This window comes from Telopea speciosissima, chromosome 1 (genome assembly GCF_018873765.1).
Source record: "Telopea speciosissima isolate NSW1024214 ecotype Mountain lineage chromosome 1, Tspe_v1, whole genome shotgun sequence".
NCBI classification, from domain to species: domain Eukaryota; kingdom Viridiplantae; phylum Streptophyta; class Magnoliopsida; order Proteales; family Proteaceae; genus Telopea; species Telopea speciosissima.
The window spans coordinates 61,812,001-61,830,879 of NC_057916.1; the positions used below are offsets into that span (position 1 = coordinate 61,812,001).

At 42.1% G+C, this 18,879-nt stretch overlaps 2 protein-coding genes across 2 annotated transcripts; one reads left to right on the forward strand and one right to left on the reverse strand.

Annotated features, from left to right (window-relative positions):
• Positions 1-2,745: 2,745 nt before the first annotated feature.
• LOC122652512 lies at positions 2,746-3,282 on the reverse strand. The gene is made up of 2 exons (XM_043846279.1): positions 3,171-3,282; positions 2,746-3,119 (listed from the first exon to the last, which is right to left on the reverse strand). Exons 1-2 carry the CDS (start codon positions 3,280-3,282, stop codon positions 2,746-2,748), a joined length of 486 nt encoding a protein of 161 aa, XP_043702214.1.
• A 10,210-nt stretch (positions 3,283-13,492) lies between these two features.
• On the forward strand, positions 13,493-16,368 carry LOC122652521 (peroxidase 60-like). Its single transcript, XM_043846289.1, has 4 exons — positions 13,493-13,714; positions 13,856-14,035; positions 15,635-15,794; positions 15,929-16,368. Exons 1-4 carry the CDS (start codon positions 13,493-13,495, stop codon positions 16,366-16,368), a joined length of 1,002 nt encoding a protein of 333 aa, XP_043702224.1.
• Positions 16,369-18,879: the final 2,511 nt, after the last annotated feature.

Sequence of the window (18,879 nt, forward strand, 5' to 3'; positions counted from 1 at the left end):
CCTTGTACATCTTTGTGTTGCCCGGGTGTATGGAGTAGGGTGAATTATGGGCTTCCTTGAGAATTCGATTCTGTACATCATAATCGGCTGGGACGCATAGTCTATCTCTAAATTTCAGTGCTCTATCACTAGCAATCGAGAAGTTCGGATCCTCCCAAGTTCCTTGTTGGATGCCTTTAATGATCTTCCGCAACTCCGGATCTCTCGGCTATTTTTCTATTATCTCATCTCTGATTGATGGTTGGACATCCAAGGCAGCCAACAATACTGTTGTCCCATCAATCATTAGTTCCAAATCAAAGTTTCTGGCTTCCTCAATCAATTGCTCACTAATAGCTAGAGAGGCAAGGGATTGTGTCTGAGCCTTCTTGCTTAGTGCGTCTGCGACTACATTGGCCTTTCTAGGGTGGTATTGTATGCCGCAGTCGTAATCCTTTACTAGTTCCAACCATCTTCTCTGTCTCATGTTTAGATCCTTCTGTGTGAAGAAGTACTTCAGGCTCTTGTGGTCGTTGAAGATTTCGCTTCTCTCGCCATACAAATAATGCCACCAAATTTTCAAGGCAAAGACTACTGCCGCTAGATCTAGGTCTTGGTGGGGTAGTTCTTCTCATGCTCCTTTAGTTGCCTTGATACGTAGGTGACCACCTTCCCTTTTTGCATCAAAACACAGCCCAAGCTAGTTCTAGACGCATCTGTGTACACATTCATGCAACCTGTGCCATCAAGGATGGTCAAAACCGGGGCTGACACCAATAATCTTCTAAGCTCATGAAAACTCTTCTCACATGCATCCGACCATTCAAACTTTGTTCCCTTCCTAGTTAGATGAGTAATAGGCACTGATATTCGTGAGAAGTTTTCAATGAATCGGCGATAATAACCGGCCAGTCCCAGGAAACTTTGGATTTTCGTGGCGCTCTTCGGTGTCTCCCACTCAAGGACCGCCTTGACCTTCCCGGGGTCGACTTTAATGCCCTCACTCGAGATTACATTTCCCAGGAACCCCATCTGGCAGAGCCAAAATTCGCACTTGCTGAATTTTGTAAACAGTTGATGCTCCCTTAGTCATTGGAGTACGAACCTCAGGTGATGTGCATGATCCTATGCATTCTTCGAATAGATTAAAATGCCATCTATGAAGACTATGACGTACTTGTCCAGAACGTCATGAAATACTCTATTCATCATATCCATGACTGCTGCAGGGGCATTGGTTAGTCCGAAGGACAGCAACAAAAAATCATAGTATCTGTACCTCGTTCTGAACGCAATCTTATGGATATCACTGCTCTTGATTCTCAACTGGTGATACTAGGATCTGAGGTCGATCTTTGAGAAAACACTTGTGCCTTGCAGCTGATCAAACAGGTCATCGATGCACGGCAACGGGTATCGGTTCTTGATGGTAAGTTTGTTCAGCTTTCGACAATCGATGCACATACGCATACTTCCATCCTTCTTCTTTACAAACAGGACCGGCGCTCCCCAAGGTGACACACTAGGCCAGATAAACCCTTTTTTTAATAGGTCCTACAACTGAATTTGTAATTCCTTCAACTCTATTGGAGTCATGCGATACGGTGCCTTAGACACCGGGGCTGCTCCAGGGACCAGATCTATTGCAAATTTTGTTTCTCGCTCTGGTGGCAGTTGAGTTAAGTCTTCGGGAAATACATCATGAAATTCCCAAACTACATCCAACTCTTCTAATGGCCTCACCTTTGCTTCTGTATCCATAACTGTAGCCAGATACCCCTAGCACCCATCATTCAATAACTTCTTCGCTTGGAGTGTGGATATCATCACCTTCTTGGGCTTCCTTACCGGTTCACTTTTGTAGGTAAATTCATCTCCTTCCTTAGGCTTAAACACGATCTTTCTCTCCACACACATGACATTTGCTACGTGAGTGGTCAACCAATCCATTCCTAGGATTACATCAAAGTCCTTCATGTCAAACTTGATCAAACGTGCTATCAAATTCTGCTCGCAAATCTCTATGGGGCAAGCATCGAATACCTCTTTCAAACTTGTTACACTTTCAGCTGGGGTGCTCAGTACAAACTTGTGCCCTATATTTCTTAGAGTTATGTTCATTCTACTTGGAAAGATATTAGAGACAAAGCAGTGCGATGTGCCAAAATCAAATATCACATACATAGGGATGGAAGCTAGGTTTAGAGTACCTAAGTTTGGATTAAAATAATGATGCAATCAATAGTCTACTCTATAATATATAGCTTATCTAACTTTATTCTATGGTTCTTTTTGGAAAATACCTGTCATCACTTCTGGATTCGCTTCTGCTTCCTCATTGGTCAGCGCATACACTTTTCCTTGCATCTGGCCGTCTTAGTGCCGGTAGGGTTGGCTAGATGGTTGGGATCTTGAGGGTACGTTGTTTCTCTAATGCATACAGTCCTTTGCCCAATGATCGGGTTTGCCGCATTCAAAGCATCGGGTGGGATAGGTAGATTGGGAAGGAGGTACAGAGCGGGCAGATTGAGAAGAAGCTTGACTTGCTTGGCTTGTCGCTAACCGCGGAGTTTGGACTATAGTTGTAGCTTGACTAGAACCCTGAGGAGCATACTGATTTGACTGATTATAGATCGGGCGGTATGGTTACGAGTTCTAGGCCACTTTCGACTGTCGGTACTACAGTGGACTAGGGCTGCCAGGACTCTTGAAGGTCTTGTTAGGCCACTTATAATTTTGGAAATTGCTAGGCCTCTTAACTGATCCTTACGATGCAGTCGCCTTTTCCTTCAGTCTGTCTTCAACGGTCTTAGCCTTATCAACCATCCGAGCATAGGTTTCAATCTCCATGATTGACAACATAGCACCAATTTCAGGTTTGAGTCCTTTCTCAAACTTCTTGGTCTTGCTTACCTCATTCCTCAGGTGATCTGGTGCAAAATGGAGCAGGTCTTCAAACCGTTGCTGGTATTCCAGTACTGTCTTTGATCCTTGTGTAAGAACAGAGAACTCTGCTTCCTTTCTATCTTTGAGGCTCTCAGGGAAGTAATTCTTGAAGAACACTTCTTTGAACTGGTCCCATGTTGGGTCAGGATGAGTTGCCTCGAGATTTGGCCGAGCTGATTTCCACCATGCCGCGGCTTCATTTTATAACTGGTACCCAGCGCATATCAGTTTCTGGGCATTGGTACATTCTAGCACTTCAAAAGCCTTCTCCAGGGCACTAATCCACCTCTTAGGCTGTAGTGAATCTGATTCCACTTTAGAGAAAGACGGAGGGTGGAGTTTCTTGAACTTCTCCATCACTTTAGCAGTGGAGTTTTCTACTGAAACCTGAGGCACTGGAGGAGGAAAGTTGGGAGGGTGGTTAGGTTGTGGCGCTGCTCTCTACTGTGTGGCAGCCAAGAGTTGTGTGTTCATGCTAGTCATCAGCTCCTATTGTTGTTGTTGAATCTGCAATTGAACTTGTTGCTGTTGTTGCATGGACTGCATCATAGTAGCCATGATTGCAGAGATCTCTCCGATGGTCATAATTAGTGGAGGTGGGGGTGCTTGAGCCGAAGGGATCACAGGTGTTGAAGGAACCTCGTGAGTTCGGGGAGGAGGGACCTCAGGCATGCTCCTAGAAGTAGTAAGTGTTTTAATGGTCGGGCCTGGATCACTTGGTGGTCTCGCTTCTCGTACGAAATGAGTTTGCTCCTCGCTACGAGCTCTCTTGTTTGCCCTTGTACTAACCATGATTACTTTCTGGAAAGAGAGTGGAGGTAATGTGCTTGTTACGTATACATTACATTATATATGTATATATATATATATATATTTTATATATATTTACTCAAGCAATCACACATCATCATTGCACATACAGATATACACATTTCTATATTATCAACGCATCTTGCACTTTACTAAAAGCATGCCCATGTATTTAAGTATAGGTACACACATTTTTTTTATTTTTTTGAATTTTCTGCTACTGTTCTGCTAATGGTCATTTGGTACTGGTCGATTCAATCGACCAGAGATTCGGACAGAATATAAACCCAATTTGTGGTTCATTTCTCTCAAACCCAATCTCGATTTTGGCTGAAGGGAAGCCGCAGGAACGATCAGAGAGGCTTGAAGCACTCATCCCCAACCATTTCTTAGGATTTTTTTCAAGGATTTTGCATCCCATCTTCAAGATTCAAGGTGGGTTTTCATAAAAACTCAAAATTTCCCCATCTTTGTTGTTGTGTTTTTTTTTTTTTGTTCTAGTTCTTCTCCAAGTAGCCTGGGGTTTTGCATCCTTGTTTAGTTTTTCTTCATTTAAATACATACCTTTGTGAATTTGGGGGTTCTTTGGCATGATTCTCATGGATATCCATGCCCCTTGCTTTATTTTTTTTTTTTACTTATGGCATTCCTGTTTTCTCTTTTTTTTTTTTAGATGTCTACTCGCCTTACTTGAAGCAAGGGCAAAGAAATTGCAGCCAGCAAGCGCCAAAGAGTTGAATATGAGTCTTCAGCATTAGAACCCCCATCTCCAGAGTCTGAGGAGCATTCTTCAGAGCATGAATTATCTTCGAAAGAGGGTGAGTATGATGAGTTTTGGTTTTCCTGCTACCAGCATGTTTGAGATTGGAGAAGTTTCCAAGATAAGAAGATCGAGAATGGAAAAATAGTGAAAGTAGAAGACTTCCCACAGTTCAAGGTCTATGAGAGGTTCAATGCAATGGGTTGGGCTCCAATGCTTAACCTCGAGCTTCCTTGTACCCTAACCTAGTTAGGCATTTCTACTACAACCTCAGGCCAGCTTGTGAGGATGAGTGCCAGGGCTATGGCCTTGTAAGTTTGGTAAATGGAATCAAGATTGTATTTAATTGTGCCGATTTAGCCGCCATACTTCACATAGCCAACAGAGGCTCCAGACTCTACTGTAGGCCCAAGGCTGACACTAGCGAGAACTTCCCCATGGAGTCCCGCAGCCATATGTTTAAGGCATTGACTGGCAAGGAGGACTTTCCAAGTTCAGAAGTTGATTTTAAGCCATCAGCCCTATTATTGAGCAGGTGTGTTCAGTACAACATCTGCCCAAAGGGTGAAAACAGGCGAGGGGTTTCAATGCTCTGGGATTTTATTATTTTTTGCTTGTATAAGGCAGGCACAGGGGGAGCTCCAGAAATTTGCCTGCCCTATCTGATCATGGAAGTAATTATGTATCACACCAAGCACCCATCAGACAGTAACCTGCCATATGGTAGGCTTCTATCCTATGTGTTCAAGCACTTTGGAGTTGATTTTACTAGTGAGGTTGAAGGAGGGGAGGGAAAGGTTCCAATTGGTAGGACTACAATCAAGAAGATAGGTTTGTTGGGTGCCCCAAGGAGCAATGATGAGGGTGGAAATGCGGGTCGGACAGATGCTCTAGCAGCGGCTAATCCTCAGGCAGGAGACCTTCCAGGTGGGGAACAGTTCACTGGCACGACCTCTCAGGCAGCACCTTCATCTCCGGAGACCTACAGCATGAGGGACATGATGATGGAGCTCCGATCTATGGGTGGTCAGCTTAGAGAGCTTTCTACCACTGTGCAGTAGGGTTTCTTATCACTTGGTGGTAGGGTGAGCACCATCGAGTAGAGGTTGGACTTTTGGGATGCACATTTTCGGGTTGATTCGTATCCACCTCAGCCACCACCCGATCCAGCTCAACAGTAGTTTCGCTTTGTTTCTATCAGGAATCTCTAGGACTTTACCTTATAGTTGAATTCTGCCTTTCTGGCTTGCTAGTTGTATTTTTTTTTTTCACTTTCCTAGTATGTAATTTGGGAAGTAGTACTTCCAGTGTTTTGATGTAATGGCTTAATGCCCCTCTAAATATTATGTAATTCGAAGTTATGGACTTTAATCAATTTCCTATTATGTCTTTCTACTTTCTCGTTGTTTATCTATTCTAATGTTCTTCTTTTTCTCACATCTAGTTTACTTTTAATCCTATTTTCGTTGTCTGTGAGTTTAGAGAGCTTCTCGCTCTGATACCACTCTGTCACACCCCAAACCAACCCCTAGGCGGATCAGACGGGTGACCCGATGTCAAACCACATCCACCAAATCTCCAGGATCTAGAAGCAAACACCACTCAACAGACACACACCATATTTATAATATAATATTGAAAACAGAGTGCGACAAAAGCTAGAGTGTTATATATACACAAAAGAGCTACCAAAAGTACATTGTTCGATAGTAGCTCGCAACCCATAGTACTACCATAATTACATTGTTTAGTAGAGGCTCGCATCTACGGTACTTCATAACAAATACATACATGGCCTTTTCATAGCCCAGCATCATAAAACAAAATACATGAAAGCAGCATCTGTAAGCTATACAAAAGAAAAGTGCCATACGGCTATCAACAAAAGAATATTCTATGAACATCAAAAAGAAAGGACAGCCGCCATCAGATAAGCTCCTCCAGCCTAATCCTGTGCACCCGCATCAGAGGGATCACCTCTGTAGGGGTCCACACCAGAATGCTCATGATTACCATCACCATATTGTCCGTAATGATCCTCCCACTCAGGGGGATGTCCACCTATAAAATCATCTAAAAGAAACAATCCACGAGGGATGAGCTCCACCGAGCCCAGTAAATGAATAGTAAATCATGCAAGCAGGTACAACCATCACAATCATCAATCTACATGCTGGATTCAATTTTATTACTCTAGTCCACCTAACATCACAACTAAGTCACTAGGTGTATGATACTTGCAATGACTCGGGCAACAACCTCCGTCGCTTCTCCTCCATCTTCGATTGCCACCTCAATCACTGCGGTTGGAATCCGCGCTGAGTAGTGAGCACCAACTCCTCCCTTGGCAGACCCCAAGTTAACCATGGCAAACTGACCCGGCTTCTACTATCCTCGGCATTCAGGAGGCCATGATCACCCAACACCTGCACCCCTGTTGGGAAGGGCTGTAGCATAAGGGTATGTTTACCTAGCGCAAGATCTACATGATCAGTATGAGTTGAGTAGTGTCGACCGTATCCCATTCTACGGGCTGCCACAAACCTCATTTCCAGTACGAAATACATGGTGCTCCCGCAACCCATACTACGGCTCACCATGCCTTTTATTTCCAAGCCGTCTAATACGGCATCTAATCTAACAGTTCACATAGCATGCATTAAATCCATCAATTATTTAATCAACCTGTTCACAACCACAGTCCATAGTTACATCTGTAATTTCAATAACCCAGGCAATTAAGTAATAATATAACACAGATATTAATAATAAAGGTAACTTTTTTATCTTCGATATGTTCACAAGGTTACGCCTACAAGAATGATCCAATATCCACTCACCTTGGCTATAATCTGCCGGATCCAAAGACTGCTGATCTGCAAGAGTACACGAGTACGCGTTGTCGGGCGGACAATCAAAGCCTAAGTAAATAAGTTAGAAGTATCATATTAATACACATTAAATTACCCCAGGAGACTAGGGGTAATCTTGGTCTAACTCCCAGACCAAAGCAGGACACAGAATTGCCAAGTCAGCAGCAGTGGTCGATTGGCACTGGTCTATCCAATGGACCAGTGGCAATGGACCAGTAGGCTGCTGTGGCCCAAAATCAGAAGGGGTTTGAAGCTTTTAAACCCAAAAGGGTTTCTAAGTACTATTTTAGGTAATTGCAGGGGTTAGGGTCATGTTACTCAACCATATTTTGTGCTGGTTGATTGGACTAGTCTATCCAATAAACCAGTGGAAATCAACCCATTGCTCCAAGTGTAGGAACAGGGTTGGAAAGATGTGTTTTGCATTGGGGTTTATACCAAAGGCTCTAAAAAGAGTGTTCCAAACCTTGGGGTAGGTCTGAGACGCAATGGTTGTTTGGTACTGGTCCATTTAATGGACCAGTGGCAATGGGCCAGTAGGGGTTTCAGACACAGAATTGGAAGGGGTTCACACCAGAAGTTTTAGATGGCTCTTTGGTAGTTCTAACAGTGGTTTAGGTCATAGTTCCATACTAGATATGAGTTTGGTTGCCCGAGACCTATCTTAGGATGCCAGATTGGCTCTAAACAGAGAGGCAGCGCACTATTTTTAGTTGAGATTTCATATGGGACCCTATACAAGGCATCACAGACCTAAGGATAAGCCTGGGGTAGCACAGGTTTCAAATTACTATAGTGGTCGATTGGTATTGGTCCATCCATTGGACCAGTAGCAATGGACCAGTGCAAGTTCAATTCAAAAATTTAAATGTTTAAGCTGTTTTGGCTTAGATCTTTGGATCAACAGCTGGCATGGATGATTAGGACACATACTTGGGTTCCATGCATGCTAACCAACATGTCCATGGTGGAATTTCAAACATGCATGGGGGTTTGGGGTTTTTTGGCTATTATGGACAGCATGCATGGCTTTGTATGCAAGAAAATAGCTGAAAGCAGGTTATAACTATGCTAAAATAATTATGTTTCAAAGAACAGAGCCAAATACCATCATGCATCTAAAATAAGCATGTTCAACACTTATTCTCATGATCTAAGCATGCTATATGGCTTGACAATTGAGCAACTAAGTCTGAAATCAGTAGGCACAGCATATAATCTTTATGAAAAAGGATAGATAATAGGCCAAGCATGGCAGATTTTCTTATGCATGCAGGATTCATGCATCAAAGGTTAGCAAGGTTTAGTTTTTTTTATCAAAGAACTCATGGGTACATGGTTGTGCAGCCATAACAGAAAGTAGATCAGGGTTGCAGCCATAGAAATGGCAAGAAACAGTGGGGAAAGGGCTGGGTTTGAAGTTACCTTGAAGGGTCCAAGCACAAGGATGGCTCTAGCTCTTCCTTTCCTCTTCTTCTCTTCTCTCTCTCCTTCTGCTTCTCTTCTTTCTCTCCACCGAATTTAGCAGGGAAGGTTTTTAGGCTGAGACCTTTTTTATATATATATATCCAGCTACTAAGGCCTGTAAGCCAAATGTGTTTCATGAAAACACATTTTTAAAACCGATTCTCTTATGCAAATGGCTTCAAAGTGGGCCCCACACGATCACAGTGTTATGGAAATATTTCCACGGGTCATTCTAAGTACGGAGAGGTGACCCGGGGTGCGAGATAGTGGGCCCCACGCATCTGGAATGGATTTTGAGCAGTTTAACAGTGCTAGTCGATCCACTGGTTGATCTAATAGACCAGTAGAGATGGGCCAGTAGGTAAGTCCCTGCTGTTTTTGTATCGAGGTCCCGCTAAGGCCTGTGTCATGCCTAGGGCATTGTCCTTGTATAACTTGTGGCCCTTTAAACCTCATTTAATCATTTAAAAAAATGAATTTACTCCTATTTTGGTTAAGCAGGGGTTGTACCTTAGGTTGTCCATCAATTGGTGTATGGAACAGCAACACAAGTCTGGTAGCTGCCTCTGAATCGGTAGGTATTACATCACCAGAGTTTCTCCCTCAAAAATGATCACCGGGTCGATGCACCACGTGTTGCTAGTGGGTAAGACCCAGGATCCATCGGGTTCCAGACCTACATTCGGAGTTCGGGTCAGGGTCTGAGCAAGGATGTAACCCGTCGAGACACCTAGCCTATGATCTAGTCATCACTATAGACATACGCCACCTCCAGGACTCTAGGCCACCACCTAGAAGTCACGTCACCCAGACATACTCAAACACTAAAGGAGCTATCACTGCACATGTGGATATCTATCTATTAAGGATCCCAACACCACTGGGATACTCCCTCCCACAAGGAGGTAACCAACCAGAGAAGAGCCCTGCTACACAGGGTCTCTATCCACTCTACGGCTCACTCGCCATCAAACCGGGACTCTCCACACCGCCATACTCTACTATAAAAGGAAAGGTACTCAATCCCATCAGGGGACATCTTAACTCATCTTGAATACTACTATTCATTTATTTGCTCAGAGAGATCTAACTTAGGCATCGGAGAGTCCTAGGCCGGAACCACACCGGTTCTCCTTTGTCACTCAGGGTCTTTTGCAGGTTACAACACTCGAAGGACCGCTGAGCAATTTCTTGACGCAACACGAGTGAATTGGACTTTTATAGAAAAGATGCTTCTTGCTCTGGGTTTCTCTGCTCTATGGGTTAACCTTGTCATGTCCTGTATTAAATCGGTCTCTTATAGTCTCTTGATTAATGGCTCAGAATGTGGCCTTATTTCTCCTTCTCGTGGTATTAGATAAGGTGACCCTCTCTCACCGGCCAGCTTTATCATTTGTGCTCAAGAACTTTCCTCTATAATCACTAAGGCGGTTGCTAGAGGAGATATTCAAGGAATTAGAGTTAAAAATCGAGGAGATCAAATTTCTCATCTTTTATTCGTAGACGATTGTCTTTTGTTTGGCAGGGCCCATATTAAAGAAATCTTAGCATGGAAATCCTGCCTGGATCTCTACTGCACTGCCTCTGGCCAGGAAATCAATTTGAAAAAATCTTGCATCACTTTCAGCCCAAATGCCCATCACAAATTCAAAAGATTGTTCTCTAGAGTCTTGAGAATTCCATATAGAGATGGGCCTTCTAAATATTGGGGCTTACCGACTGAATGTGGTGTTTCTAAGAAAATTCTTTTTCAGAACATCAAGGATCGTACCCTTTCTAAGTTACAAGGCTGGAAAAAATCTCTTCTCTCAACAGCTGGCAAAGAAGTGCTCATTAAATCCTTAGTTCTTCCAATGACAAATTTTGTAGGATCTCATTTCAAAGTTCCAAAGTCTATCCTCAAAGACATTAAAAAGGCTTCTTCGAATTTCTTTTGGGAGGATTCTATAGATACTCGCAAATTACATTGGGTTTCTTGGGATCGGCTCTGTAAATCTAAACAAAAGGGAGGACTTGGCTTCAGAGATCCACATCTTCATTATCAAGCTTTGCTTGCTAAAACAGCTTGGCGGCTGTGGTCTTATCCAAATTCACCATGGGCAAGATTGATCGAGAGTATTTATTTTCCAAATGTTGATTTTATGCAGGCTAAGTTGGGACATCAACCATCTTGGGGATGGCGTAGCATCCTAGAAGGTCGAAGTTGCCTTTCTCTTGGACTTCTATGGATAGTAGGAAATGGAAATGACATTTCTATATGGAATGATAACTGGATTCCTACTTCAAAAAATTTTAAAAGCTCTTTCCATTAAACCAGTTGATTGTCAGTTGGAAAAAGTCTCGGTGCTGATTGATCAAAGAACAAGGACTTGGAGAGTTGACCTTCTTGATGCTTTCTTCCTACCTGACGATAAACAAGAAATTCTTAAAATTCAACTTAGTCTTTATCCACAAGCAGATAAATTGGTTTGGGGAGGTTCCAAATCAGGTATCTTTTCTGTTCGTTCGATGTACCATTTTCTCAATAATCGCATGGATATGAACTCTCAGGCCTTCCAACAGGCCTTCCACTTCATCATCTCATAAAGAGTATAATTTGATGAGAGAATCCTATTGGAAAAGGATCTGGAATGCTCCTACCCTACCTAAAATTAAGATGTTTTTGTGAAAGCGTTGTGCTGATGGTATTGCATCAGGTGAAGGTCTAGTGAACAAAAATATTCGTTTAGACCCTTCATGTCTAAGATGTGGACATCATAAGGAATCGGTGGGTCATACCTTTCTTTCTTGTCCCTTCTCTAGGGCGGTGTGGTTTGGCTCTTCTCTTGCCCATTTAACTCCTCAAATAGAAAACCCTACTTTAAGGGATTGGTTTACATGTTGGGATCCCATATTTCAATCGGATAAAAAGCTGGCTCAAAATCGGTTTTCCCTGGCATCTTTCATTTTTTGGTATATATGGAGAGCCCACAATGATCTCATCTTCAAGAAACACCATTGGTCTCCAGAAGAAGTTATTAAAGTCGCTGAAAAGGCTTATCAAGAATTCTGGGCAGCTACAAATTCTGTGGGTAAGACTCACCCTCCAATCATGGACAGTCCTTCAAATCCGCAGCAATTGTTAAGGTCTCCATGGACTCCTCCTCCTCCTAATGTAGTTAAAATAAATTGTGATGCTGCTTGGAATAGTGAGTCAAAGCGTGGAGGTATTGGTATTATTTTTTGAAATCATTTTGGCCTTCCTGTTTCAGCTTACTCTTACGGCATATAGTGCGAGTCAGCGATTATTGGTGAGGCTTATGCTTTTAGATCGGGACTGCTCCATGCGGGTTCAATCGGATTTTGGTTGAATCGGATTGTTACAATCTGGCTAACCAATTATGCTCTAAGTCACCTCTGGAGATCAAAATTTATAGCATCTCCCATCTGCAACAGTCCTTTGTTTCTTGTTGCTTTTTTTATGTTCCAAGATCCTCTAATTATGTGGCGGATTCTTTGGCCAGGGCGGCCCTATCGGTTGAGTCTCTGATAGTTTGGCCAAGTACCTATCTATGGCTTTTGCAACTCTATAATGCAGATGCTACTGCTTGTAATGACTTTTCTGATAAATAAATTTTCTTTCAACCAAAAAAACCGACGTATAGGCATCCCTGTCGAATCTAGATCCTCTCCAATGGGATCTGGCTCTCCTCTAGCCGTGGTGGGAGTTGGAGGGTCCAGCCCAACAAAAACACCCAAAAATAGGGGGGGTGGGGGTTGGTCATTTCATAGGAGGCCTACTTGGGTCCCACCTTGAAATGACCAAAACCACCCTTGTTTTGCTAGGCTGGACCCTCCAACTCCAGCCACAGCTGGAGGAGAGCTAAATTGTCTCCAATGAAATTTAAACACCAAAGTCGATCTCCCACCATCTATAAAGTGTGGTCCCATAGGTGGTCCCCACACCCCATGGATGGTGTGAGATGGACTCTAGTGGTTAAATGTTGTTGGAGAGGATCCGGGATCATTTCTGCACAACAAAAAAGAATAAAAATCACAAAAAAAAATAATTAATTAACTTCTGCACCTTCAACATTGCCATCAATAGAGGAAGCAAACCAAAAGATGAAATACCATCAAATATTCAATAAATAGGATGCAGATCGTCTACGGCGCAGCTGCCCGTCCTGCCTGTGCTAAGCAGATATAGGGCCGTGCACAAAGACCGCCTTACCCCCACTTGGGCAAGGCACTCGGGCAGGGATAAGGCGATCTTTGCACGCGACCCTGTGTCTACGCAACACAGGCCGGACGGGCAGCTGAGCCGTGGACGATCCAAATTGCAATAAATAAAACCCTGCAATGGCTAATAAATGAAATGCGCTTCGCCGCTTCCAACGTATTACTAATTAATAGAAACAAATCTTCATGCATTATTCTTCTATGCTTTCGTTTGTAATCTATGACGGATCAAGGGGTGCACGTCTACCAACTCTACCTGTATAATGTTGGCAATAATAATAAAGAAAAAATGTTCATGCGCTCCACTTCTAGCTAATTTCCACAAAAGAAACGGTCGCTAGATTTGGATTTAGAAATAGAAACCAATTAAATGGTTCAACTCCTTATCGAAAAAACCTTCTTCTAACACTGTAATCCATTGAGTCTCTCAACCAAAATGATCAAGATCTTGGGAGCAGTGGCTCTTGGTCTTAGCTTCATATTACTGAACTTCATGGGTTTGTCTTATGGTTCTCTGCAAGTAGGATTTTATAAAGGGAAATGTGGACGTTCAGATGTAGAGGCCATCATTCGACGGGTGGTTGCTGCGCATTTCGCCAAGGACCGAACAACCGTCGCTGCTCTCCTCCGTTTGCAGTTCCATGATTGCTTCGTCACGGTAAGCACATTTCTTTCTACAGATTATTAAAGCTTTAGGTGAGAATTTTGTAGAGACTCTTCTCTTTTGATAGATAAGGTTTTTTCTTCCATTTTGTAATCTCCCACTGGTAATATCATGTTTATATGGATGAATTAAAAGGGATGTGATGCATCGATACTCCTAGACGGCCTCAATACTGAGAAGAACTCAGGGACGAACCAAAATGTCCGAGGATACAATATCATCGATCAAGCAAAAGCTGCCGTAGAAAAAGCTTGCCCTGGGATTGTCTCCTGTGCTGATATTATAGCCCTTGCAACCAGAGATTCTGTTAACATGGTAGGAAATTTAATACTTTTAAGTTTGTTTTTCCTTCTTTATATGTATATGCATTTAGTGTGAGATTAATATCCCTGTACACATGAATACATAAGAATCTTGCCTCTGCGTTAATGAATCACAAACATAAAATAGAGGGATCTATTTATATCGTTCACCATCATATGATGTGAGATGATTCCTTAACTCCGATTAACCATAGCAATGTTCATCTTCGAAATATCTCTGCAACAATATGAACAATAGAGCTTCTAGGTTTCTCCCTCTTGATCTCCCAAAATGTTTCTCAGTGATAGACTGATATGAAACTTAGCATAGAGAAAGAGAGGACCTGGAGTCCTTTATATAGATACTATGATACACTCCTCCCATCAAGGATGGCTAATTAGACTAGGAATAGAACTTTAATCCCTTCAGTCAGTTAGGATTGGGTTATCTAATATACATCAAAGTCTATGTTGAGATATACTTGTTCAACAAGTAATAAGTCATGTGGGACACCAATTAATTAATCAAAATTAATTCCTACATTTAGAATTTGAGGTTTAGAGTTTCTTAGAAAACCTCCCAAAGTAAAGAATTATTCTTTGAAGTTTCCGCTAAATGGTTAATGGGTAAAAGAAAATCAGAATTCAATATAACTTCCTAGAGTAAATTATACAATGGCCCTAAACAATGAAAGGGGATTAAGATTTGGCACACGCTTAGAAATTCCTAACCCTAGATTGTATTAAAAAAGGGTAAAAAATATCTGGTTAGCTCAGTAGATTGTATTAAAAAGGGGTAAAAAATATCTGGTTAGCTCAGTAGATAAGTTTATATGGTCAACTTAAAAATCTGTCATGTGAGATATCGAAAGAATCCAAATTTTGTGGATAGGTTTGACCCTTAGGCTCTCTACACACATGTCAAGTTTCAACCCAAATAGAGTTTATTGAGTGTGAAAATTATGATTTGTAAGCATGTATGGAAATACATCAAGATGTATGCTCATACATAGGGAATTATATACTAGAATGAGCTTAAAACTTGATAAATGGCCTATTTAAACCATCCACTGTCTATCCAATGGTTGGAATCGCCACATCTTTCTTCCACTTGACATACCATCAATGAAAGCTTAACTTCACAAGGTTGTAAAGTGGCATTTCCCCCTTAATTGGATTCTAATAGTTGCAGTCCCTTAACCGAAAAACCCATCCTTTTTTCAAATTTCTCCAACTGTAACCTTGATTAATTCTCTCTCTCTCTCTCTCTCTCATTATTAGTGAGCAAGGTTTAAAATCTCGTTTCGTTTCGATATTTCGGTCTCATCGAAATTTCTGAGATACAAAATTTCGTCGAAATATGGTATTTTTTTGAGTTTTTCTTAGCCCTTTATGGGTGTAAAATGCCAAAATGACTGAGATTTCCGAAATTTCCAAAACGAGATGACTGAATATTTTGAAATATTGCATATTTTCAAATCGATGTTGCATTTCGTTTCGATTCGACCGAAATACTTGAAATATTCCAAATTTCGACAGAAAAGAAACGAGATTTTGAACTATACTAGTGAGAGCTTCATAACATATATAATAACATTTTTTTGACATGCAGGCTGGAGGAGTGAGGTACAATGTACCAACAGGGAGAAGGGATGGTCTCATCTCTAACGCAGACAATGTCGATATCCCTGGTCCTCAGTTATCAGTATCTGATGCCATGGCATTTTTTGCCCAGAAAGGACTCAACATTTTTGACATGGTTCATCTCTTTGGTACTTAAAATCTAATTCTCCATCTGATCCTATCTATATTCATCTCTTGATTTGAAACCGATTTTTCATTCAACTTATCAAGCAAAAAGAAATGTGAAAGCTAATCTATGAGTGATCGACACTACTTGGTATAGGTGCTCACACTGTGGGTGTTACACACTGTTCGTTCGTGCAAGATCGCCTCTTTGATTTCCAAGGCAGTGGAAATCCTGATCCAACCATGGATCGTCGCCTAGCTGCTTCATTGAGGAAGAGGTGCCCCTTCACTGCCACGGTCGACAGCCCCATTAACCTGGATCAGAACCTGCGAAGTTCAAACACAGTTGATAACTCTTTCTATAAGGAGATTTTAATCAAAAGAGGAATTCTTCAAATTGACGAAGAACTAGCTCTTGATCGTCGGACTAGGCCCATTGTGTTGGAGCTAGCCAATGGAACTACCTTCCCTGCACAATTTGGTTCAGCAATGGTCAAGATGGGATCCATAGAGGTCCTTACAGGAAGGCAAGGAGAAATTAGAAAATCATGTCGGGCTGTTAATTCCCGCAAGGTTAAAACTGTACACAAGCATTAACTAATCAATAATGAAAGGAGAAGTTTCTAATCTCGCCACGTTGTTGGTTGTTGTTACAATTTTGTATTTTCGGAATTCTGACATATGTTTGTAAAACATAAATTAAAAATTCATTTGATTAATTGTATAATAAAGATCATGTTGAATGAGAACAAGTTTCTTGCGCACTTGGTAGAGTGTGGAGTATAAAAGCCCATCCTACCAGCATCCAAGCCTCCTCGTTCTCACCTTCATCTCCCATAAAATGGATACCGATACAAACGAAAAAAGATCATGTTGAATCTTTCATGAGATAAGGAGTGTTTATGGATTTGAAATTTTTTATTTTTATTTTTTATTTTTTATTTTTATTTTTATTTATTTATTTTTGTGTGCAAACACCTCCAACTCTCCTCAGTGAGGGGAAGGGGGTCATTTATTTAAAATTCATGGAGTAGTACATATGGAAAAGAAGAAGAAGAACAAAATCTCCATAATCCATGGATCAGAATTAAGCTAAATTACAGAAAATGACCTTGCACAGATGCTTATCGCCTGAATATCACTCAAATCATGGTTGGTAACATTATGGCGAATAGCTGTGGTATTGATGCTGGTGCTACAGAGGGACATGAGGCCGTTGGAAAACTTCGAAAGGAGTCGAGCACGTTGATAGCCGAAACTCAAGTTTTTGCAAGATTAAGGTCTGACTTGGGAAATATGAATAAGACGTTAGAAGCTCAGAAAGTGGTTTCCCTCCCAGGTAACGGTGAGAAAATTGACCTGCATGCTACTGTTCATGTGGCTAAGGGTGGAAGTCAATCGGTGAATATTTTAAATGGTGCTCCTCCAGGCCGTCCGGCTGGCCCTTTTGAGCCACTCACCCATTGGCGTCCTATAGGCAGAATATTGGAATCTCAGGGAATTGTTTCCCCCATTATTAATAGTGTCATACACCTGGAGGAGGAGAATGAGGAAGAGGCCAAAAAGGATTTAGAGGATGGGGAGTATTGATCAATATAGCCGTTACCATTCCAGTAACGCGCTATATTGGGTATCCTCAGTTTCCATATGTGATCATATCTCTGCACAGTATTCACCACATGCAATAATAAGAACCTTCCATCATTATCTTATGTGAAATATATCATTCCTCTATTATCACATGTATATCTTTTCATAGAATCCCAACACTATTGGGTTACCTTGTACATTATATATATCTCTCTTGTAATCTCTATTGAATTCATGAATACAAATCATACTTACCATCACAACATGGTAATCAGAGCCAAGTAAGCTCACACGAGCGTCCATTATATATATCTCTCTTGTAATCTCTATTGAATTCATGAATACAAATCATACTTACCATCACAACATGGTAATCAGAGCCAAGTAAGCTCACACGAGTGTCCATTTTTCTTTTTCTTTTTTTCTTTGATCATTCTTTACTCTCTACACAACTATCACCATGCCAAACGACGGCACCATTGATGACACCTCCTCTGGCAGCACTTTGCCTGTTATTTCTTCCACCACCATTGCTGCGCCCTCCCTTCACCATGCGCATCACTACATCTCTGTGAAATTGACCTCAACAAATTATTTATTTTGGCACACACAACTCGAACCATTCCTCGATGGCCAAGGATTATTTGGCTATGTGGATGGCACTCACCCTTGTCCCTCGGACTCTGATGGTGCTCTCCAATGGTGCCGCCAGGATTCCCTGATACACAATCTTCTCATAGCATCTCTGTCTGAAGAAGTGTTTCCCCAAGTTCTCAGCAAGTGCAGCAGCAAGGAAATCTGGGACTCTCTCCACACCGCCTACTCTTCTCCATCTGAGAGTCGGCTAATGCCCCTGACCATGGCTATGCAGGATCTCCAACAGTAGGTCGATGAATCTATCTCGGCCTTTCTCAGTCCTGCCAAATCAATCTCTGAAGAGTTGAGTGCGGCTGGGCAGCCTTTTTGACCCAGTGCATTCAACATGCATGTTTTTCATGGCTTAAAACAGGAATTCTCTGATATTGTCTCTTCACTGCTCACCCGCACCACACCAATTACATATGATAATTTACACGCAATGTTGTTAAGTCATGAGTTTCTCTAAGGCTCCAGACTATCAAAGTTATCCATCACTGACTCGCCAAAGTCTGCAACTTCGCCATTTGCCAACAATGTTCAACGACCTTCTCCTACCTAGGACTCACGTTCTGCTCGTGGGGGTGGGTCACAAACCCATGGCCTTGGGGGCCATGGGCGTTTCAGCCTTGGTGGCACGAGGTCCTATGGCAATCGGCAGTGGTGTCACTGGTGTAACCGTGATACACATGACACGGCCCAATGTTACTCCAAGCCTAGAAACCCTAATCAGCAAGCCTACCGTCCCCATTCCCCCTTTCAGTATCCTTCCCCTTCCCAACCACCATTACTACCCACTCCATCTTACCCACCCACGTCCCATCTCACTTGGTACCCGGACACTGGAGCAACTCATCACGTGACCCCAGATGTACAATCCAT